The sequence below is a fragment of the Gymnogyps californianus genome, chromosome 18 (genome assembly GCF_018139145.2).
Source record: "Gymnogyps californianus isolate 813 chromosome 18, ASM1813914v2, whole genome shotgun sequence".
Classification (NCBI taxonomy): Eukaryota; Metazoa; Chordata; class Aves; order Accipitriformes; family Cathartidae; genus Gymnogyps; species Gymnogyps californianus.
Window position 1 is genome coordinate 12,858,208 of NC_059488.1, and position 19,268 is coordinate 12,877,475.

At 37.3% G+C, this 19,268-nt stretch overlaps 1 protein-coding gene across 1 annotated transcript in view; it reads left to right on the forward strand.

Annotated features, from left to right (window-relative positions):
- The window catches only part of RALGPS1 (Ral GEF with PH domain and SH3 binding motif 1), a 125,857-nt gene that overhangs the window by 69,598 nt on the left and 36,991 nt on the right, over positions 1–19,268 (forward strand). The window contains exon 10 of the mRNA XM_050908100.1: positions 18,570–18,707. Coding sequence (XP_050764057.1) covers positions 18,570–18,707 — 138 coding nt within the window. The remainder of the gene's footprint in view (positions 1–18,569; positions 18,708–19,268) is intronic.

Consider the following 19,268-nt stretch of genomic DNA (forward strand, 5'->3'; position numbering starts at 1 on the left):
TGATGATTTGATATATCAAAAGTAAGAAAGAATGTCTTCTAGGAATTTTTTGTTTTCTCTGAAGCGCTTTAAATCAGCTGTCAAACTGAAAAGTCAGTTCACTGGAATTGTATTACTTTCATTTCCTTTAAAACTTGTGAATATTTAACGATGCTGAAATGTCACTGTAGAAGCACTTGTATTTCCAGCTGTCTCTGCCAAGCATTAGTAGAAAATGCTTGTCATATTGCTGTCAAATGCTTGTCACTATTATATTCTTCGTATTCCTAACAGGACTGATGTTACCCATTAGTTTAGTTTCAAGTCTCTTTGGAGAACAGGACTCTCTACAAATAAATGCTGCCACGGTAGACCTGAGGAACCATGGGAAGGTTAATGAAGTTTGAAAAGGCTAGTCTGTATCTGTAACACTCATAGAAGTAATACCACTGCAATTAAAAGCATTGCCACTTTGTTAGTGATGTATCTTCTTTTACAGAAAGACTATTACTTTTCCTTTATTTCTGGGAAAAAATTCAAAACTGTGTAGAGCAATGTTAAATATGAAAAATGAAACAACACAACAAATTATGTTGTGCTTTGGCTTTGTTCTTAAGACTCGGGACACAAAATAGATATGGCTGAGAAAGAAAAACGTAAGCATTATACAACCACATTTGTGGATAGAGTTATAATAAGGAACAGGCGGTTCCAACACACTTGGACCAGGGAAAAGACTGATTCTTTCTAAACTCATCCAAGAACTAGAATGCTCATAGCTGCCAGTTTACCAGCTTTCTCAGAGAAAACTTCAGTGAAAAAAAGTAAAATTTTTCTGTTTTATAAGTCCAGTGAATCTTCAGTAACCTGCCTTATTTATTTTCCCTTCTTCTGTTTATTTATCATAGTCTTTCACTTTTAACATATCATAACACTGCAGTATAGTGTCTAGTATAAGATACTTTTGAAGGTCTCAAAATAAATAAAGATCTGCATTTCAGAATGTAGAAATGTATGCACGTTGTTAGGGTAGAGTGAACGAGCAAAAATGCTTAGTAGAAAGGAAGCAAGCTATTACATGGCCTGGAAAGGATTTTTGTGTTTTAACTGTGAATCTTTTTTTAATAGAGTTTTCTAAAGACTGATTTACTTATTAAAAATACTTAATTATAGAGGTAATAAGAGAGAAGAAAACAGCTGCTCTTGTACTAATGACTGTATGAAACAGATGTGGGCTTCAGACTTAAATATCAGGTGGCTGTATGAATATTTCCTCATTTCTTACAGCTCTCATTATGGGACAGTTCTAACTCAGGAACTAAGTGAGGTCTAGATACATGATACACTTTGTGTGATCATAGTAAGACCAGAAACAATTTGATGAACCACCCAAGTGAGTAGCTCAAGGAAGCTGTCTTGGTAAAATGTATTATTATTGATTTGATGCATCTTTTTGTTTGTGTAAGTCTCTGTTAAATGTTGGTTTTCATTGATACTGATTACAGCTTTTCTGTAACAAAACACATGCACTTTATTACAAGATGCACGTTTCTTATTATTTGACTCCAAAAACTGAGAGGGAAGTTGAGTGTGGGATTGGATTTTGACTAACCTAGACCACTAGAGCGGAAGGGGTAGAGTAGTATTTAATTTCCTACTTTGATTCTTTTTAGTGCTGTTCCTGTAAATTCTGTGAAAAGAATTTTGATTCCTTTCTGATGCACGCATCAAAAGTAAAATTAATTTCACTGTGTTAAGAAAGAATATGTTCTTGTACTGTGCAGCTCTTTTGTTTGCATATGCTAAAATGATTCCCCACAGCATACTTACGTTTTACCTAAATATGCATTTTACAAATAGCATTTTTCACCTTCATATTACTGTAAAAAGTATAGTATTTAGTAAGGGCATAACCTGCTAAAATATCTGTCACAATTGGTGTTCTCTATCTAGGTGTCTGTCAGTGTGCATACAGTACAGTACGCAGGCCAGTTCCGTAGCCACATCAGCAAGTTACAGGGGATAGGAAAAAATCACATAGAAAATGGGGCCTCAGGAGGTCATCTCGTTCAACCTCATACTCAATGCAGGGCTAACTTAAGAACTGGATTAGGTTACTCAAGACCTTGTCCAGCTGAGTTTTGTAAACCTCCAGAGATGGGGATTCACAGCCTTTCTGGGCAATGGTGTAGCGCTTGACCCCTCTTAAAGTGATTTTTTGGGGGTGGTTGTTTTTTTGTTCTGTTTTGTTTTTCTTTTTTCTTTTCCCTATTCTAATTGGAATTTCCATTGCTGCGGCTTGTCAGTTGTTTCTTGTCCCATCGCAGTGCATCTCTGAGAAGAATACTGTCTCTGTTCTCTACAACTCCCCCACACGCTCCTTTTTGTTCGGGAGATAACCACAGTTACGTTCTGTGCCTCGGGCCCCGTCTCTTCTCCAGGCTACGCAAGCCCAGTTCTTTGCGCCTGTCCTCATCTGTCAAGTGCTGCTGCTCCCAGGCCATTGTAGTGGTCCTGTGCTGGCCTCTCTCCAGTTTAACGTCTGTCCTGTACAGAGGTGCAGCAGGACTGTACTGCAGTATTCCAGATGTGGCCTCACTGCTGCCAAGTAGATATAAAAAACTTATCTTTAAAACCTTTTTGAAAATGAACTGTATTCTGTTCGGTTGCCACCTCTGTGCACGTAGTAACATTGCATTTTATAAGAAGATACGCTAATAAGCAACATTTCCTGCAAACTGCATGTTATAATCTGCCTTAAAAATAAAGTTAAATTTGTAAGTTTGCTTTATTAAAAGTCATAAATGGCTGAAGAGTTACTTTTCTCCTTGTAGGTCAGATCAGGGATATCTAAACAGTTGATGTATTCAAACTAGCAGCTAAGGCTTAAATAGGTGTTACAGCTTCTGAGAAGGCAGTGTGATCTGAACCCTTTCTCTTTTTCTGGAGCTGGTGATCACTATTTCTTCTTTTTAGGTATGGAAGGAGCCAAAAGAAACAGGGCAGTATAGGAGATGCTCTTGGCAGAGGGTGGAATTAAAAGTTGTATCAGTGCTGGAATTTTGTTTTGACTTTTGTTGAATGAATGCTTGATTTTAAAGATGCTCATGCCTTTCAAGGAACTTGTTTAGGAATAATGTAGTTGCTCATTATATCCCATTGTTGAAGCTATTGCTCCTGAGTGGAACTGCTTTTGGACTCACGCACATACTATAATAATGACAGTGTAGTTTCCATTACTGTTGTTAGCCATTTTTAAAAAATGTATTTGCCATTACTGTAAGTGTCAGTTGGAACAAATCTTGTAATACTTTATGGAAGTACTGTCTTTTTTAAGATGTCGTTACAAACTGATTTTAGATTGTGTTCTGACAGAGGTAACAGACTACAACTATTTTTACTTTTTTTTTTTTACTAATTGTACATAATACCATTTGTTGTTTGCAATTACATCATCTTGTTTGCCATGAAGTAAAATAATTTTCAGAACGTTCCATTATTGAATTATTTGGGGTTTTGTGTTTGATTAATGGAGGTAGAGTTGTATATTAGAGTTATGCTATGTATAGGTGTTACATTGACACAGTTTTTGAACCCATGAAGTACGTTTATCTGAATGATCCCTAAGTTTTATTCAGGTGAATGCTGTCTACACTAAAAACTTGCTGAAGTAGTTATTCCAGTGAATGTCTCAATTTGGATGTGATCATTCTTGAGGAATGCTGGGCCTGTAATAGACTATCTGTTCCAGAGTAAATATTCCAAAATAGTTTGTCTGTGCTTTCCAGGTATAGACAAGCCCAGAGTGGTAATGTGGCCCTCCAGTACTGTTTTCTGGTTCCAAAACCAGAAAAGGGAGAAATTGATGTTTGTATAGTAAGCATATGCATGATTATTGGTATAAGAAGAAGTTAAGTTTGATTCCATTAAGAAATTACATATAATCTAGAAAACAGCCCGGTAGAGAACATCTTTGGGGTTTTGGTTGATATATTGCTGTTTCAAGTCAAAAAATACTGCAGGCTTGCATGCTATGCATACTGCACTTTTTTGCTCAGCGTAAGATGTAACACTGTTTCAGGTACAATGTTGGTGTTGATTATCTCTAATTACAATAGTTCTTAACACATTCTTGCTTATTCACCAGATTAGCTTTACAACATACTTAAATGTGTATCCTACCAACATCAAATGTTAATTTTGTTAGTTGATGTTGCTGAGGTTGAATGAGCCAAAATAAGGTGCTCTCTCTAGCTGTACATTATTGTAAGGTCAATTTTGCCTGTATCTCATGAGAAAAGAGATTGTTTGAAGCACATGCTTTATTCACAGTTAAAAGCAGTGTCAGCTGTCTGCTTGTATGTGCATAGCCTTGCTACAACAAATTAGTCCGTGTAACTGCTGTACTCCAAACTGTCCTACAATAATAGATGTATAGGCATAGGCTAGCACATTTATCACATTTATCATAGAATAATAGAGTTGTGGCTGGAAGGGACCCCTGGAGATCATGTGGTCCAACCATCTGTTGAAAGCAGGGCCATAGGTTAGGTTATCCAGGGTCCTATCAAGCCAAATCTTGAGTATTTCCAGCAGGGGAAGTTGCACTCCTCCTCTGGGGAACCTATTCCAATATTTAATTGTTCTCACAGTGCAGAATTTTTGCTTATGCAGACAGAATTTCCCCCATCGCCTCTTGTCCTGTTGCTGTGTATCACTCTGAAGAGAGTATTTCCATCTTCTCTATAACTGCCTTCTAGGTACTGGAAGACTGGTTAGATCCCCTTCCTGCACCTTCGCTTCTAGAGAAGCGAACAAACCTTCTAGAGGGCTGAACAAACCCAATTCTTTTAACCTTTCTTCCTATGACGAGTTTTCCAACTCTGTAGTCATCTTGATGGCAATCCATGGGACCATCTCATCATTGTTTAATATCTCTCTTGAGACCTTTTATCATGAATACATTTCTATGTGCTAACAGAAACAATAAATAAGATACTTCAGTAGTTATTTGGATTTAGTTCAATCCATGTTTTAGTGTTTGTAGTATTAGTGTGGATTTTGCCAAACAGCTTTGGTGGTTTAACAAGAAAATGTAGACAGAGGCTATACTCTAAATCCTTTCCAATGAAGGCATACCGGGGAACAGTTTTGAGATTCTGATTTAAATATACATATGCAAATCTGCATCTGCCTCCATATTGAAGGTATAAATAATAAGCAGAGGTTCTCAAGCCTATCAAGAGCTGAAAAGTTAATTAATTGTATAGTTTACAGTTTCAACATGAAAACAGTTGTGGTCCATATTTTCATGTCAGGCTATTTCTGGCAACTGTCATTGTAACAACCATCATTAAAATGCTTTAAAGCAATTAAATAATTATTTAAAGCTCTAATTAATATATTTGTAAGTTATTTAAGAAAGGCATCTATTTTTAAAGTTTCCCTTTTTCCTTTACTTATGAGAATTTGTATAAGGAAAATTCTCTTGATACGTTTTTAAGATGCTTCTCATTACTGTCTTTGAAAGACAGAAGTCATGTGGTTTGAAGCTGTAATTGTTTTCCTTTTCATGTAGATGAATGTTCACAAAACAACAACAAAAACAACAACCAAAAAAAAGACTGGCAAATACAGAAAATGTATCTTTCAATTCATCCTTGTGTTGAAGAAATAACGTTCCGGAAAGCAATCGTATTAGCTGCTTCCCCTCTTTGTAACTTACTAGCAACATCATTGAAGGCATTGCTTTTACCTGTGTTTTTGGAAAAAAGCTTTTGTGGTGTTGTGAGTATTCACACTCTCGTTAGACTGATGATATGCGAGGGAAGATGCCAGAGAATGGCAAGAATGGCTGTTTTGGAATTTGGAACTGTATAAGTAAAAATTATACAAATCTTTTTAATTGAGAAAGTTTTTTGTCTTTTTGACTGAGCCTCATTATAGTTACGCATTTGTGCGTGTGTGTGATACTGATGCTATGTTCTGGCTAGCTGGCGTCAGATAGCAGTGATAAACCTGGTTGTAATCCCACCTTTACTTTCCTGTGAGTGATCCCTTTCACTTGGCCACTCTGCCGGCAATATGTATCACAAATCACATGTTGTTGGCTTGGCAAAGATTTGTCTTCAGTTGTTTTTAGAGTACTCCAAGTCCTACCAAGGTTAACCAGTATATACATTTGGTTTTGTAGAAAAATTTTCCAGCCCTTAGTCCATGGAAAATATCCAGTCTTCTTGAAACCAATGATACCACAAAACTGTTGGCTTTTCTGACTATGAGCTAATCGCCTAAGAATGGTGTCTTTGGTTTTACAGACTGCTGACTGTAGTGATTTGGACTTTCTACCACTTAGTTAATTGATAAGTTGCTTTCTCTCTGTCCTCTGCTTTATTTAGTATGATACAATCACACTACTGTATGTGGGAAAAGGCTTTCATAAATACAGCTGACTACAAATTGGAAACGTATTTTTGTCTCTTCTGGTTTTCCTATCAAACCAGTGTCATTATTCAACTTTTGGGGAGAAAAAAGGGAAAATAATTACTTTCCATAGGTTCCCTTCTGTTATGCGTGCCAGTTACTGCGTGTCTTGTAGACACTGCTTCCTGTACTAAAAGAATGCTCTATACCCAGACATCCATGTCACACTGCAGCATATGTGCATTCAGGGCCTTCTGGGTTGTGAGTATCTTTAGAAAGGGTACGTGATGATAAGTAGGGAACTAAATTTCTTCATTAAAACATTTAACGGTTTTTTTTTTTTTTCCTCCTTTTATAGCACGTGTGTGTGGTTGTCACAGTAACAGTACAATTTACCAAACAAATGTGGAAGATTATTATAGTACTGATCAAAATGTTAAGTAAGAATAACAAATTAAAGTCCCCAGGCTAATCTGAAATACTTCCCCGTCAGCTAATTATTCTTTGTTGCAAAGTAGTGAATGTCTGCCTAACAAAAATACCGTACAGCAGCTGTTTCCTAACATATGCATTTGCAGAATTGCACAGACCCTTAGCAGAGCACTATACACTAAAGTACACGTCAAGTACACAGTAGTGGTGTGCTTTTACCACTTAATTTTGGGTTTGTTAGCCCTACTATTTTACAGGATAGTTTTATATCCATTATTTAAAAAAAAAAAAAAAAAGACAAAAAAAGACAGTTGAGAATGATGCGAGTTTTCAGTCTTTAGCTGCAGTGTTTTTTTACAATCAGTTTTGCAACAGTGTGTATTTGTGAGACAATTTTAGGTACTGTAAATTTTGGATCACACCTAGTGCCTGCAAATTGTTGTGAACTCCCAAAAGAGATCTCGAATTCTGAATTGTTAGGAATAAGTGGTACTGCTACTTCTACAGGCTGCACATCATTACATATTTTCTATAAGGAATTTAAACCCCACTTTTGTTAAGTCTTCCCGGTCTTAATATTTATTTTCATGAGGTCTTTCTGACAGGGAAATGCTCTCTCTCTCACTGAACTCGTGGAAGATAGAGGATAACAATAACTTGCTCAGGTCAAAGAAATCTGTGACAGAACAGAAAATTTGAACCCAGTTTTTCCGACTTCCAGGCAAATGCCTGAAAAAGCAGATTTCCATTTGTTTCTGCTACTGCGGTTTAAAGTAATACCATCCCTGCTTTTCTCACTGGTATAACTTCGCACATGTGATTTACTGGACTGAAAGTATTTTGTCTTTCATAGCATGTCATGTCAGTCTTTCTTAATGAGGAACAAATCACACACCATAGCTGTTCACGAAAATTTTAAAGCTTATATGCTTGAGCTGAGGTTCATGAGAATTGGGTGAAGCTGAATAACCACCAATTTCAGAAGGCTTAGGATTATTTTTCTTAAGAGCATGTTGTTAGTACCCATCAACTCCAAAGTATGCTTATTTATTATCTGCCTCTGCTATTTTCTCTTTCTCAGAAGCTTTGAGTATTGAATAAAGAAATAATAGGAGAAGCTTAACTGTGAATCAAGACATAAATATACAGACTTAGGTTTGCATCCTGCTGAACACTGTAGTTCTCCATAAATACTTTTTCAATAAAATTTAGCCTTGGAAGTTGTCTGGTGGATGGAACACTCAAAATGCATGATCTGGGTGGCACTGACTACTACATTTCAGGGTCACTTTTTTGTTGTACTTCAGTTTCCCTGTCTTGAAACTGTCAGTAATATTACTGCTTTGTTTGAGCTCTGCAATAAAAATTTAAGAGCTAGGTATTATAGCTCTTTTTGCCAATTTAAAAATAATCGGTCCCCTTTACACAGTGTGATTTCCATTGATAAATTTAGTTCTGGATTATTTGGCTATGCTTTTCCTTAGTCTGTGTTACTATTTCCATGATACCATAAACTAATGAATACTGTGTTGTCCACATACAATATCCAGCTGCAAAATTAGTTTTAGTAACAATGGAGAAAAGGCAGTATCACTGGAAAATGTTTTGCCTGTGGAAGCAGCTGCCCATGAGCTCACCCTCTGGAAAATATCCTGATGGCTTCACATCTTAGAGAGCTTTTTTCAGCGCACAGTAGCACAAATGTAAGCCAAGGTTTGAAAAGCTAGTGCTGTGTGTTTTCTTTGGCATATGGCAACCCTGAGCCTTTCCTTTGAGAAGCAGGTCTTAAAGTCTTTTGCTAAAGGGAATAATTTTGTGATTCCTCTGAGAAAATAAACTGATTTTCATGTATTCCTATTATCACATCATATTTATATAAAAGAGTTCAAAATGCCACTGCCCAGGTGAAGGCTGGTAACACTAAAAAAAAAAAAAAAAACAAAAAAAACCAAAAAAAACCCGTAATCATCCTTCTTGCTTTAAAAGAAGGGAGGGGGAGGAACACCATTGAAAAGGTGTAGCTTGGTGTGTATTTACAAAGAATATGTTCTGTTACATTCCAGCATGTTATGTTCAGTTTAATTTTTTATTGGCATCCATCAATTTGGTTTCTTTCTTTCTTCACCCCACTACCCACAAAAAAACATTTCCTTACACTTTTATTTGGAATTTACAGGATCTGTGCTAACCCCTCCTCATCCTTTTTGTTGCTCGTGTATCTCATTGGTCCTCATCTGTATATTGTCCAGGCAAATTTCCTGTTTGTCCTGAAGAAGTGCTTGCAACTACTGATACAGATCGAGAGTGCGTTTATACCCTTGATATCAATGAGAATAGCTGCAAACTTGCTCAAAATAGCTAGAAAGTAGCCTTGAACCAGGCTGCCATAAGGCATGTTGCAGCATAGAGACTCTGAGCAAATAGAATTTTTACAGTCTTTAACTACATTTTGATGTGCCACTTGACAAGAGGGGACAGTGAAGAGCTGCTATATGGAATCTAAATCTAGGTAGGATCTCCAGGTCATGGAGAAATCTTGATGACTCAATCTGGTTTTACTCAGCATTGGACTGCCACAGAGCCATTCCAATACTGGGGAAACTGGGGTTCTTCCCTTCATTCTGATGTGTAAGGTGCCTTGTCCGTGTTGGCAGTGTGTAAATGTTAGTAACTCTCGTGCGTTGGATATTGGCTGCAGCAGCTCCCAGTATGGTTGGACCCCTAGTAATAGGTAAGTTCAGAAGAGCTGAAAATAGGAATTGGGGTTGTTGTTTTTTCCCCCCTAAAATTTAAGTAAGACTGGGATATGGAAGCAAAGCAGACACAAGCAGGACCAAGGTGCTATTTATGTTTATCTAGTTTATGTTTCTCTAGTATGAGATGTGAAATCTGAGAGATGTGAAATCTACTATGAGATGTAATAAACTAGTATGTGTACCCACAACTTTCATAAGCGTGAGAAAGGACAAAGGAAGAGCAGGTGTTGCTGATCTTGACAGACCTGTAGGAAATTGTCTTCTAAACAGATGAAGTCTTTCCTTTTTTTTTTTTTTCTTTTTTTCCTCTGCTTTTGCATATACTTTGTTAATCCAGGCATTCTTATAAACAGCAAAGACCAGTCAAATCCAAACCAAGAAACCAGAAAGGAGAGTGAGAGAATGGAATGAGCATACAGAAGAGGGACAAGCTGTGTTCAGCCCACACTGGTGAAAACCTTGTGCCCAAAGGAGAGATGATTTCTTCTAGGTTATTTTTTTGACGGTTAAGCTCAGGTCACTCAATAGGTTACTTATGGAGTAGATGTACATGCGGTTCACTGACTTACTTGGCAGAGACTGCTAGTCTTCCTGCAAAGCTGAGGAAGTGTGGGGATGTGGAAGCTAGGCAACATGTACGGAGTGATAAATGGAAAGAATAATGCTGTAAGATTTTTAACATAAAGGTGGCAGAAAGCACCAGCAACCATCAGAAATAACTCTTGTTATAGTTATCAGTAGGCAATCTATTGGGGAATTAACTGTGATCTCTTAGATTTAAAATATTGTCCACGATAATGTGTAAATGTACAAAACTAAGCATGCTGGCCTTTTCAGCTAATAAGCAAAAAATCTAATTTTCTGTGGTTTCCAAGCATGTGGACACAGAGACAAAAATATACTGCTACAGGTAAGTTAACAGAGCTGTACTCAAAGCATGCAGAGAAAGCAAAGTCAATCACTCCCTCTTCCTTTAAACATCACTCATCTTTTGGCTTGGGATGTTATTGTAGTTGAGAGGAGTAGAAGCATATCAGCATACCTAATCCATAGGTCCAGAACCCCAAACTACTAATACGGATTACAAAAATAGAGGCTATTTTTGTTAGAAAACAGAACAAATAAAACAGTTATTGAAAACATACATAACTTTTAATGATACACAGTTCAGGCTTTCTAGAGATAGAAATGCGTAGAGATGGAAATGAAGACAAATTCAGAATGGTTTTTAGAAGATACTTTTTGGGAGAAAGCAATAAATACCCCAGGTTGCTCTTAAACTAAAAGCCTTAAGATAGTCTGAGTCATATGAACCTCTCCTTTATAAACTATACACATATCTGTGAGGTATATTACTTCTTCAAGAGAGAGCATTTTTAATATGGGAAGAAAATTTTTAAAGGACTGGTCTGGGCCAGCGAAGGAAGTTAAACTAGACTGTAAAACTTGACCTGATTTCTAAGCATCTTTTTTCTTTGTTTTCACTCCAGTGTGACTGGAAATTCCAGTTGGCTTATATGTTGTTCTGTTGTTAATCCAACTCTATTCCACTCATTTACAAGCACTAAACATCCTTTTTTGGTTTTGGTGGGTTTATCAAGTTACCTTTGGCCACTGGAGCACTCTCTTATCTATTGTGTCAGAGGGTCTGACAGGGATGTGGTTCTTTCTTAGTCCAGATTCACAGATTGGTGGGGGCTTGAGAGACAGTTTAGTCATGGCCTTATGGTTTCCTAGCAAAGCATTAACAGCTCATAACGAGCTGAGTTTGTTCTTGCTTATCACTGCCTCTATGTCTGTTTTTTCATTTTTTTAATGACAGTTCATATAATTTCTTCACCCATTCCTCCCTAAGCAGTGGAAGGATTTTCCAGAATGCATGAATGAATAGGGTAAAAACTAAAGAAATTACGTAGGCACTTGCAGCCTGGCTGATGCTGGACATAATCCAGTGTGACCCAGTGAGCCACTTATTTGTCAAGGTGGCAGAGATCTGAAGAAACAGATATGTAGCAAACACAGCACTAGTAAGAAAAAGTCTTGCAAGGATTTCCATCAAGTATTCCTAAGTCTCAGAGCAGAAACGTTAATGGAGATCTTCCAGACGGCACTTTAGATATGCAAAATTCCACAGCAAGACTGAATCTGAGCTATAAAATTATGTAATAGTGAAGTATGGGGTGTACTCAACATGTGAATGAGATTTTGCTCATGCAGATACTCAGTGCTTATTAAAATCTAACAAAATTGCCAGGTCTGTCTTTTTTTCCATAAGCTGTAAAGAAGAAAACCTTAGTAAGCCACATGGCTTTTCTTAAATTTGCTAGACTATTGCTGGTGGTCTGTAACTTACAGCTCTACATGATAGTAATGAGACATTACTAGAGAACACATAACAACATTTTAATTTCAGGAAAGAATTTATATTTTCCCAGATGGAAATCTTATTTCCAGGGTTTTGGGGTTGTTTGGTTTTTTTTTCATCTGAGTAAGTTTGAGGCATACTTACTACCAGGAGATTACATGGAAATAATGTGTTTTCACTGCACAAACTTAATGTACGTCCAAAGATCTGATTATCAGTAATTAATGCAAACGTACTGAAATTCTCTCAGGAGGGTGTTGTTTAGGCGTGCTCCTTGCATTTCATTGTAGTGGCTTTCCTTCCCTTTTAAAAAATTGTGCTCAACTAGCATAGTTGCATTTCTTGGTGTTCTAATAGCTGGAATTTATTGAGAAAATCTAATGTTCTAAAGCTAAAAGAGTGAAAGTGAGCCAGCTAGCTATTTTTCTGAAACTAAGAGTGCTCTTTTCAAGTCAAGGCAAGAAAACATGGGGCAGAGGGGGAGTCATTAATTATAAACATGCTCAGAAAACAGTGTGGAAAATCTAATGTGGAAATACGGTAGATTCTTATGCTGCACAAGTTATTTTCCTGCTCAAAAGAATGTTCCTTTCTTTGTTATGCAACAAAGAAGCACTAACTTCACAGCTCATAGAATAGTTTAGGAATATATTAAATTAAAGTCTGCCTTTTAGCTGACCCTAAATGTTTGAGCAATCCTTTAAAGAAAAATCAGACTGAGATAATGTGTTTGACACACGGTAGCAATAGCTGCAGTGATCCCTGAATGGAGCACATACAGTGATTTCTATTCAGTCTATTTGAATACGACGTTCACAGCAGACTCAGTACATTTTGTACAGCATTTTCTCCCTGCATTCATAAAGGGTTTCCCTTCCAGGACCACTGAGGTCAGTAAGAGTTTTGTGAATGACATATGAGACTACGAGATTATGCTGTTTATCTTTTTAAATTACAGAGCCAAGAAATAGCAGCATTTAACCAGGCAAAGATGTCTGTGATGGTTGTTTTTTCTACTGCATGTCATCTTATAGTGAATTTTCTGAATACTGACTTACGAAAAATATTTAATCTGTGTATCGTTCATGCTTTCAAAAGATACTGCATTTACTAACCCTCCTTCTCAAGCTTTGGAAATAATTATCTCTTTCAAGGAAAAAATTTAGGTTTCATATATTAAGAGCTTCAGGCTGGCTTCAACAGAGGTGGAAGAGCAAATAGCACAGGAATATCAAGTCTCTGAGACCTCTTGGCGACAGGTACTGGCAATATGAGTCCCAAGACTTGGGCAATCTATAATAACTTGCAGTCTGAGCAAAATGCACTTACACAAAAATCTTTTCTCTAACGAGTATTTTATTTTGGGCTGCTTGCTAACTTAAGAGGAACTAAAATCATCTTTTGTATGTATTTTCTGAACTGGAGTAACAACTATAACCTTGCAATGCATTTGTACTTAGCGCTTACATAAATGGTAAAAAGATGTTCCTGAAAAGCTATGGTTGTTTTTGGAAAGCATAAAATGTGTCAGGTTCCATCCTCCCTGCCGAGCTTCACAGGCAGATTCTGTGTCTGAGACTGTCCTGCACACGTCGATGGGATGCACTGAAATACTATGCTGCTGTTACAGATGACAACACAGTTCTCCTACAGAACTGAGATTTTATCATGCTTTCCTGAGGAAGTTCTCAGCTGAGTTTGTTTACTGTTGTTTTCCATTCCACCCATCAATCAGAAATATACCAGTAGTGCTCACTCTTATGCCAGAGAATTTTGATAGTAGGTTGCTTACATTCACCTGATAACAGATTTGCTGAAAAGCCAGAGATGTTAGCATATGTCAAGTTCTCAGGCTGACTTACCTTTTTCTTCTTGAAAAGGTTTTGTGAAGCTGATTTAATTTTCTATTTTTTGTTGTTGTTTAGAACATGCAGTTTTTCTGTTCTTACTCAGTTTTTTAAACTGGTAATTTTAATGCTGTAGAAGAACCTGTGTCAGGTTCTAGATTTCACCCATTAACCAGATGAGAAATTTGTGTTTTGTGCATGAGAGTGTGTTAGTACATATACTTCTGTGCAATAGAATTTGCCGTTTGTTAGTCTCCTAATTTTATTTGGTAGTAAAATGAAGGACAGTTCTCCAGCCCTGTGGGTCAAATTCATATTTTGTTGTCGGGGAGGGGTGGCTTATAAAGAAGACAGGCCATATTCTTCTCAGAGGTGCACAGCAAAAGGACAAGAGGTAATAGTCACAAGTTGTAACCTGGGAAATTACAACTGGATATAAACAAAAAGAAAAAATACTATTAGAACGGTTAAGGAGCGCTGGATTAAGTTGATCAGAGAGTCTCCATCCCTAAAATTACAAGGCTCTTAGCAACCTTTTCCAACTTTGATGTAGCCCTGCTTTGAGCAGCAGATTGGACTAGGTTGGCCTCTGAAGGTCCCTTCTGATCTAAGTTATCCTATGATTATTCGTGCCAGCACAAAGCATGCATAAAATGCCACCAGACTGGAATTCTAAGGTTCTAATTCTTCTCTTAAAAAAATACCATTGTACTGCTATAAAAAGGTCTTAGAGAGTTTATAGATGTTACATTTTTACGAACACTTATCATTCTTCTTTTCTGAGTTTTAGTTTCACCCACCTTCTTTGCAGACTCAGGTCAGAAAAGGAATCATATGTATGTGAATTAATAATAGTCTGTAGAAAAAAAATGTTATTGGGATAGAACTCTTATTTGGGGAATTCTGGGAATGTGTTCAAAAATCATTATATCTGGTTAGTCCAGAAAGAGCGAAGTTATCACTCAGAGGAAATACTGATTTTTGTCTGAAACAATTAATATTTGTGTAATATTTAGCTAATAGTAAAACAGTATCTTCCACAGATCACTTAGTAACTCGAGTACATAAGGTGGTTTGCAAACACATAGAGCACACTTCTTAACGCAGTCCCTAACACATACATAGAGGATTAATATAGTCTTCCGTTTGTTTAAACTACTTCTTTTCTTCTACCAGTTGAATTTGCACCCAAAAAAGTCTATAAAGCTAAGACATCAGGTTAGCTTTCTGGGATTGCAATACTGTGTTTGGGCTTTTAAAGCTTTTAGTTTGGTTGTGATTTCTTCTGTGATTTGGAGGAAGGTATTTCGGGGGATATTTTGGGAGGATGTGGATGTTGAGTCAGACCTCTGTGACGCTATTCATAGCTATTCTAATATTTTAGTTTATGTTTGTGTTCTGTGATGTTTTAAGACACTTTCCCATAGTTTATAGGAATTGAAAAGTATAAATCTTAGTTTATTGCGGCAAGTGTCGGAAAGCATATTCTGACAGTGCTGTTACTGAACCATTAGAATAACATGTGAATCGAATGGTAAGGTGAAATGTTGAAAAAACTGCCGTTTACAAAGCTGTCTCAAGGGCTCATGCATTACAGTTGCCATGTGCTATTGTTTCCAGTGGATTCTGCCTCAATAGAAACTTTTTACAGTGTAGTTTCAGAATTATTGTATTTCAGATTTAACAGAAGATTAGAATATTTCTACTTAGCTTGTTTTTAAATAAAATTGTTCTTGATGGAACATGATCTGTTGCTAACTAATGTTCGACATCGATAGCAATGAGATTTCAAGATACGCAGAGAAAGGAGCTGATGAGAGTGGATTTTAATAGAGCCTTGTCTCGAAACAGGTAAATAATACATAGCTACAAAATATAGTTTGACCACGTGTCCTGGTTTCGGCTAGAACAGAGTTAATTTTCTTCCTAGTAGCTGGTATAGTGCTGTGGTTTGGATTTAGTAGGAAAATAATGTTGATAACACGCTGATGTTTTTAGTTGTTGCTAAGTAGTGTTTGCACTAAGTCAAGGATTTTTCAGCTTCTCATGGCCAGCCAGCAAGAAGGCTGGAGGGGCACAAGAAGCTGGGAGGGGACACGGCCAGGACAGCAGACCGTGACTGCCCAAAGGGATATTCCATACCATATGATGTCATGGCCAGTATATAAACTGGGGGAGTTGGCCGGGAGGGGCAGATCGCTGCTCGGGAGCTAACTGGGCATCTGTCGGCGAGTGGTGAGCAATTGCATTGTGCATCACTTGCTTTGTATAGTCTAATTCTTTTAGTATTACTATTGTCATATTATTATCATTGTCATTATTTTCCCTTCCTTTCTGTCCTATTAAACTGTCTTTATCTCAACCCACGAGGTGTTTTTTTTTTCTGATTCTCTCCCCCATCCCACTGGGTGGGGGGAGTGAGTGAGCAGCTGTGTGGTGCTTAGCTGCCGGCTGGGGTTAAACCACGACACCATGTTTGTATCAACTCAAGAATTAATTGATTAATGTGTCCCCACCTTTAGCTAGCAGTTGTTTTTATATATGATGTGTGAAAATCAGGTAAAGGACTGCTGCTTGCAGCTGCCTCCATTGTTCCAAGCTTTCATGCTATCTGGAGTACTTAGTTGAATCATAGCAAATGACACATATCGTTGTGCACAGGTTTTTTGGGTTGGTTGTTTTTAATTCATACAGAATCAATAAGTTTTGAGATGTAAAAAGATTGATTTAGTCATGCTAGAACTTAGTTATATTTTGCTGTAAGTTCACTGTGTAAACTGTGGTTTCCTTTTTGAAATGCGCATCCAGCAGAATCTGATCTGCACTTCGTTTTATCAGTAGAAGTAAGAATATTGAAGACTGTATATAAAAGATGTCTACTGTGAGTGGTATTACAGTATTTGGGTTGCATCCACTTCATTATTAATCACTACTGGCAATGGCTTTGTGTTTGCCTAAATTTTGTATAAATTGCTTGTAAACCTGTGTTCAAAGTTACGTGATTCCAAATTTAAGCACTTCGTATTTCCTGCAGATTGAGCGTGCAGTTACGGGATTTTTTAATTAAAAAAAGTAAATCCTATGTTCAGAATGGATGAAGCTGCACTTTCTTTCTTGTATTGTCTAGTTTGGGTATGTCTGGCTGTCGCATGGCTCCATGAAGAGGCAAAAGAGCAGCAAGTCTCCTTTATATGGTGATTGCCCTCACTTATTTCAGGAGGTCTTAGTCACAGAGCGCCCATGTGGCCAAGGACACGCTGGAGATGACGAAGTGTATTGTTACAACTCTGCCTCAGCAGACTAACTATTCCACTTCCCTAAGAGATGAAGTACTGTGCATTACGACTTTGTTCCTTCCTATGATCCTAACCCAAGGCCTGATCAACAGAGAGTATAGCTAGAAGTCCTAAAATAATTTTACGCACACACTCAGAGCCCCTGTGCTCCTTCCCTGCATTCATACAGTTGAAATACTAAAACTGATTAGAGTAGCCTCACAAAAGGCAAGAGTGTTACTCTTCCTCATCCCAAATACATTTAAATGTATTTGGTTAGTTACTGAAGTAAATACATGAGCCTTGCATTATGCTTTCATGGTAGCTTTCATGAGTTTTGCAAGACTGTGTTGCAGAATTATCTTTCAGTTTTCCAGAGTTTAAAACTTCCTAGGCAATCTCAGTGAGTATTCCGTTTTCCCAAACTTGATTGTTGTATATTGTGTTTACTTCCCAGTCAGTATTTTTCCCTTCGTTTGTGATTGCTTTCTAACTATTCTAGGGCTGTAAAAGAAGCCCACGACAAATCAATGGTATGTGTGAAACTGAATGGCATGTGTTGGTAAAAAGCAGTTGGGTGCCATGCAAGAAATGTTATGCTGTATCATGAATTCATTTCAGCCTTAAGCCTGCCTTTTTCTTTCTTACCTAATTTGTAAAGGTAAAAGAGACTTAACTCTGCAAAATACCTGCCTACCAAACATTGGATATAAGGGGGTTTTTTTGATGATGAAGATAGCTGACGTCTTGCCACACACGACTTCTGTATATAATATGCTTCTTTACTAACCAAAAATGACATTTTGTCTAGTCAGCCAGTGCTTTGGAAAAGCACAATACAAATAAGAACAATCAGAATTTTTGGCAACTACAATAATCACCATCTTTCTGTATTTACTGAGAAATCCAGGCCTAGGCCTATGCCATTTTTTCAATTAAGACGTTCATGAATAAAAACCTTTTCTTTATGCTTTTTTAAATCATCGCATAATCAAAACCTAAATATCATCTCCTGTTGTCTTGTAGCAAATGCAGCCTGGAGCCCCAGCCAAAACATGCAGTAATATCTTAGTGTAGTAAATAGTGGCAGACCTAGAAGGCACTGCAGTGCAGTGCTGAACGCGACTCGTTGTGGCCAGAGGCTGTTGTGCTTGCGGTCAGCTCCGTGCAGGCTGCCTGTACCGTCATCAGCGGTTCGTGGCAGCTGTCACTCTTTCTAGTGTCCTTGTTATGGTCCTGCAAATTGCTCATAGTAAACGTTAGCCTATATAAGTGTACGTGAGCAAAATCTTTTCTGTCCTTTTTTAAGAGGTGTCCTAGAACTCAAGCGCTAATCCTGAAATTTTTCAACGTGCAAATCCCAAGCTCTCCTTTGTTTAATGGGCCCAGACCACAGTGGGGGTAGTCACTGGCTGTTATATTCATTAAAAATTATGCAGCTATTTCTGTTTGAAACACTAGATCAGTTGGTTGATTGATTTGTTTGTTTCAGGAATTTATCTCTTGGATTTAATCTACATTGATTCTGCATATCCCGCTTCAGGCAGCATTATGGAGAATGAACAAAGATCCAATCAAATGAACAATATTCTCCGAATAATAGCTGATCTGCAAGTCTCCTGTAACTATGGTTGGTAAATTTTGTTATACCTATTAAGCCTTAACTAAAATTTCTTTAGTACAACATTGTGAAAGCAGGTTTCAGCCCTGTGTAAAGGCAACACAAGAGGCTAATGTTGGTAGAGTTGAACACTAGCAAGTGATGTAGCTTCCACTTCTGTGCAGTTTCAATCTTACTGGTAAATTAGGTAAATAAGCATGTATTCTAAATTGTAAGAGCTATAACAGAAGTTGTACAGAGTTTGCTGCTACATGTGGACTATAAATGACATACTTTCAAGTACAACTATTGCATTTGCGTTATATTCTGTTTCCACCAGAGGCAGTCAGAGAGAATTGCCTTAATATCTTTCCTTTCCTTTGCAGTGGATGTGATGTCTTCGGAGTGTAGAATGTGTTAATTTCATTATCATTTTATTGTTAGTATCCTGATGATATGTTTACAAAACGAAATACAAATATTTCAATCTATACAACAGTTGTTAAATTGTGCATTAAGCTTTTCCACATACCTCACTTGTTGATGAAGTGAGGAACATGAGGGGGCTGCTTCTTTTTGTTAACAAGATTT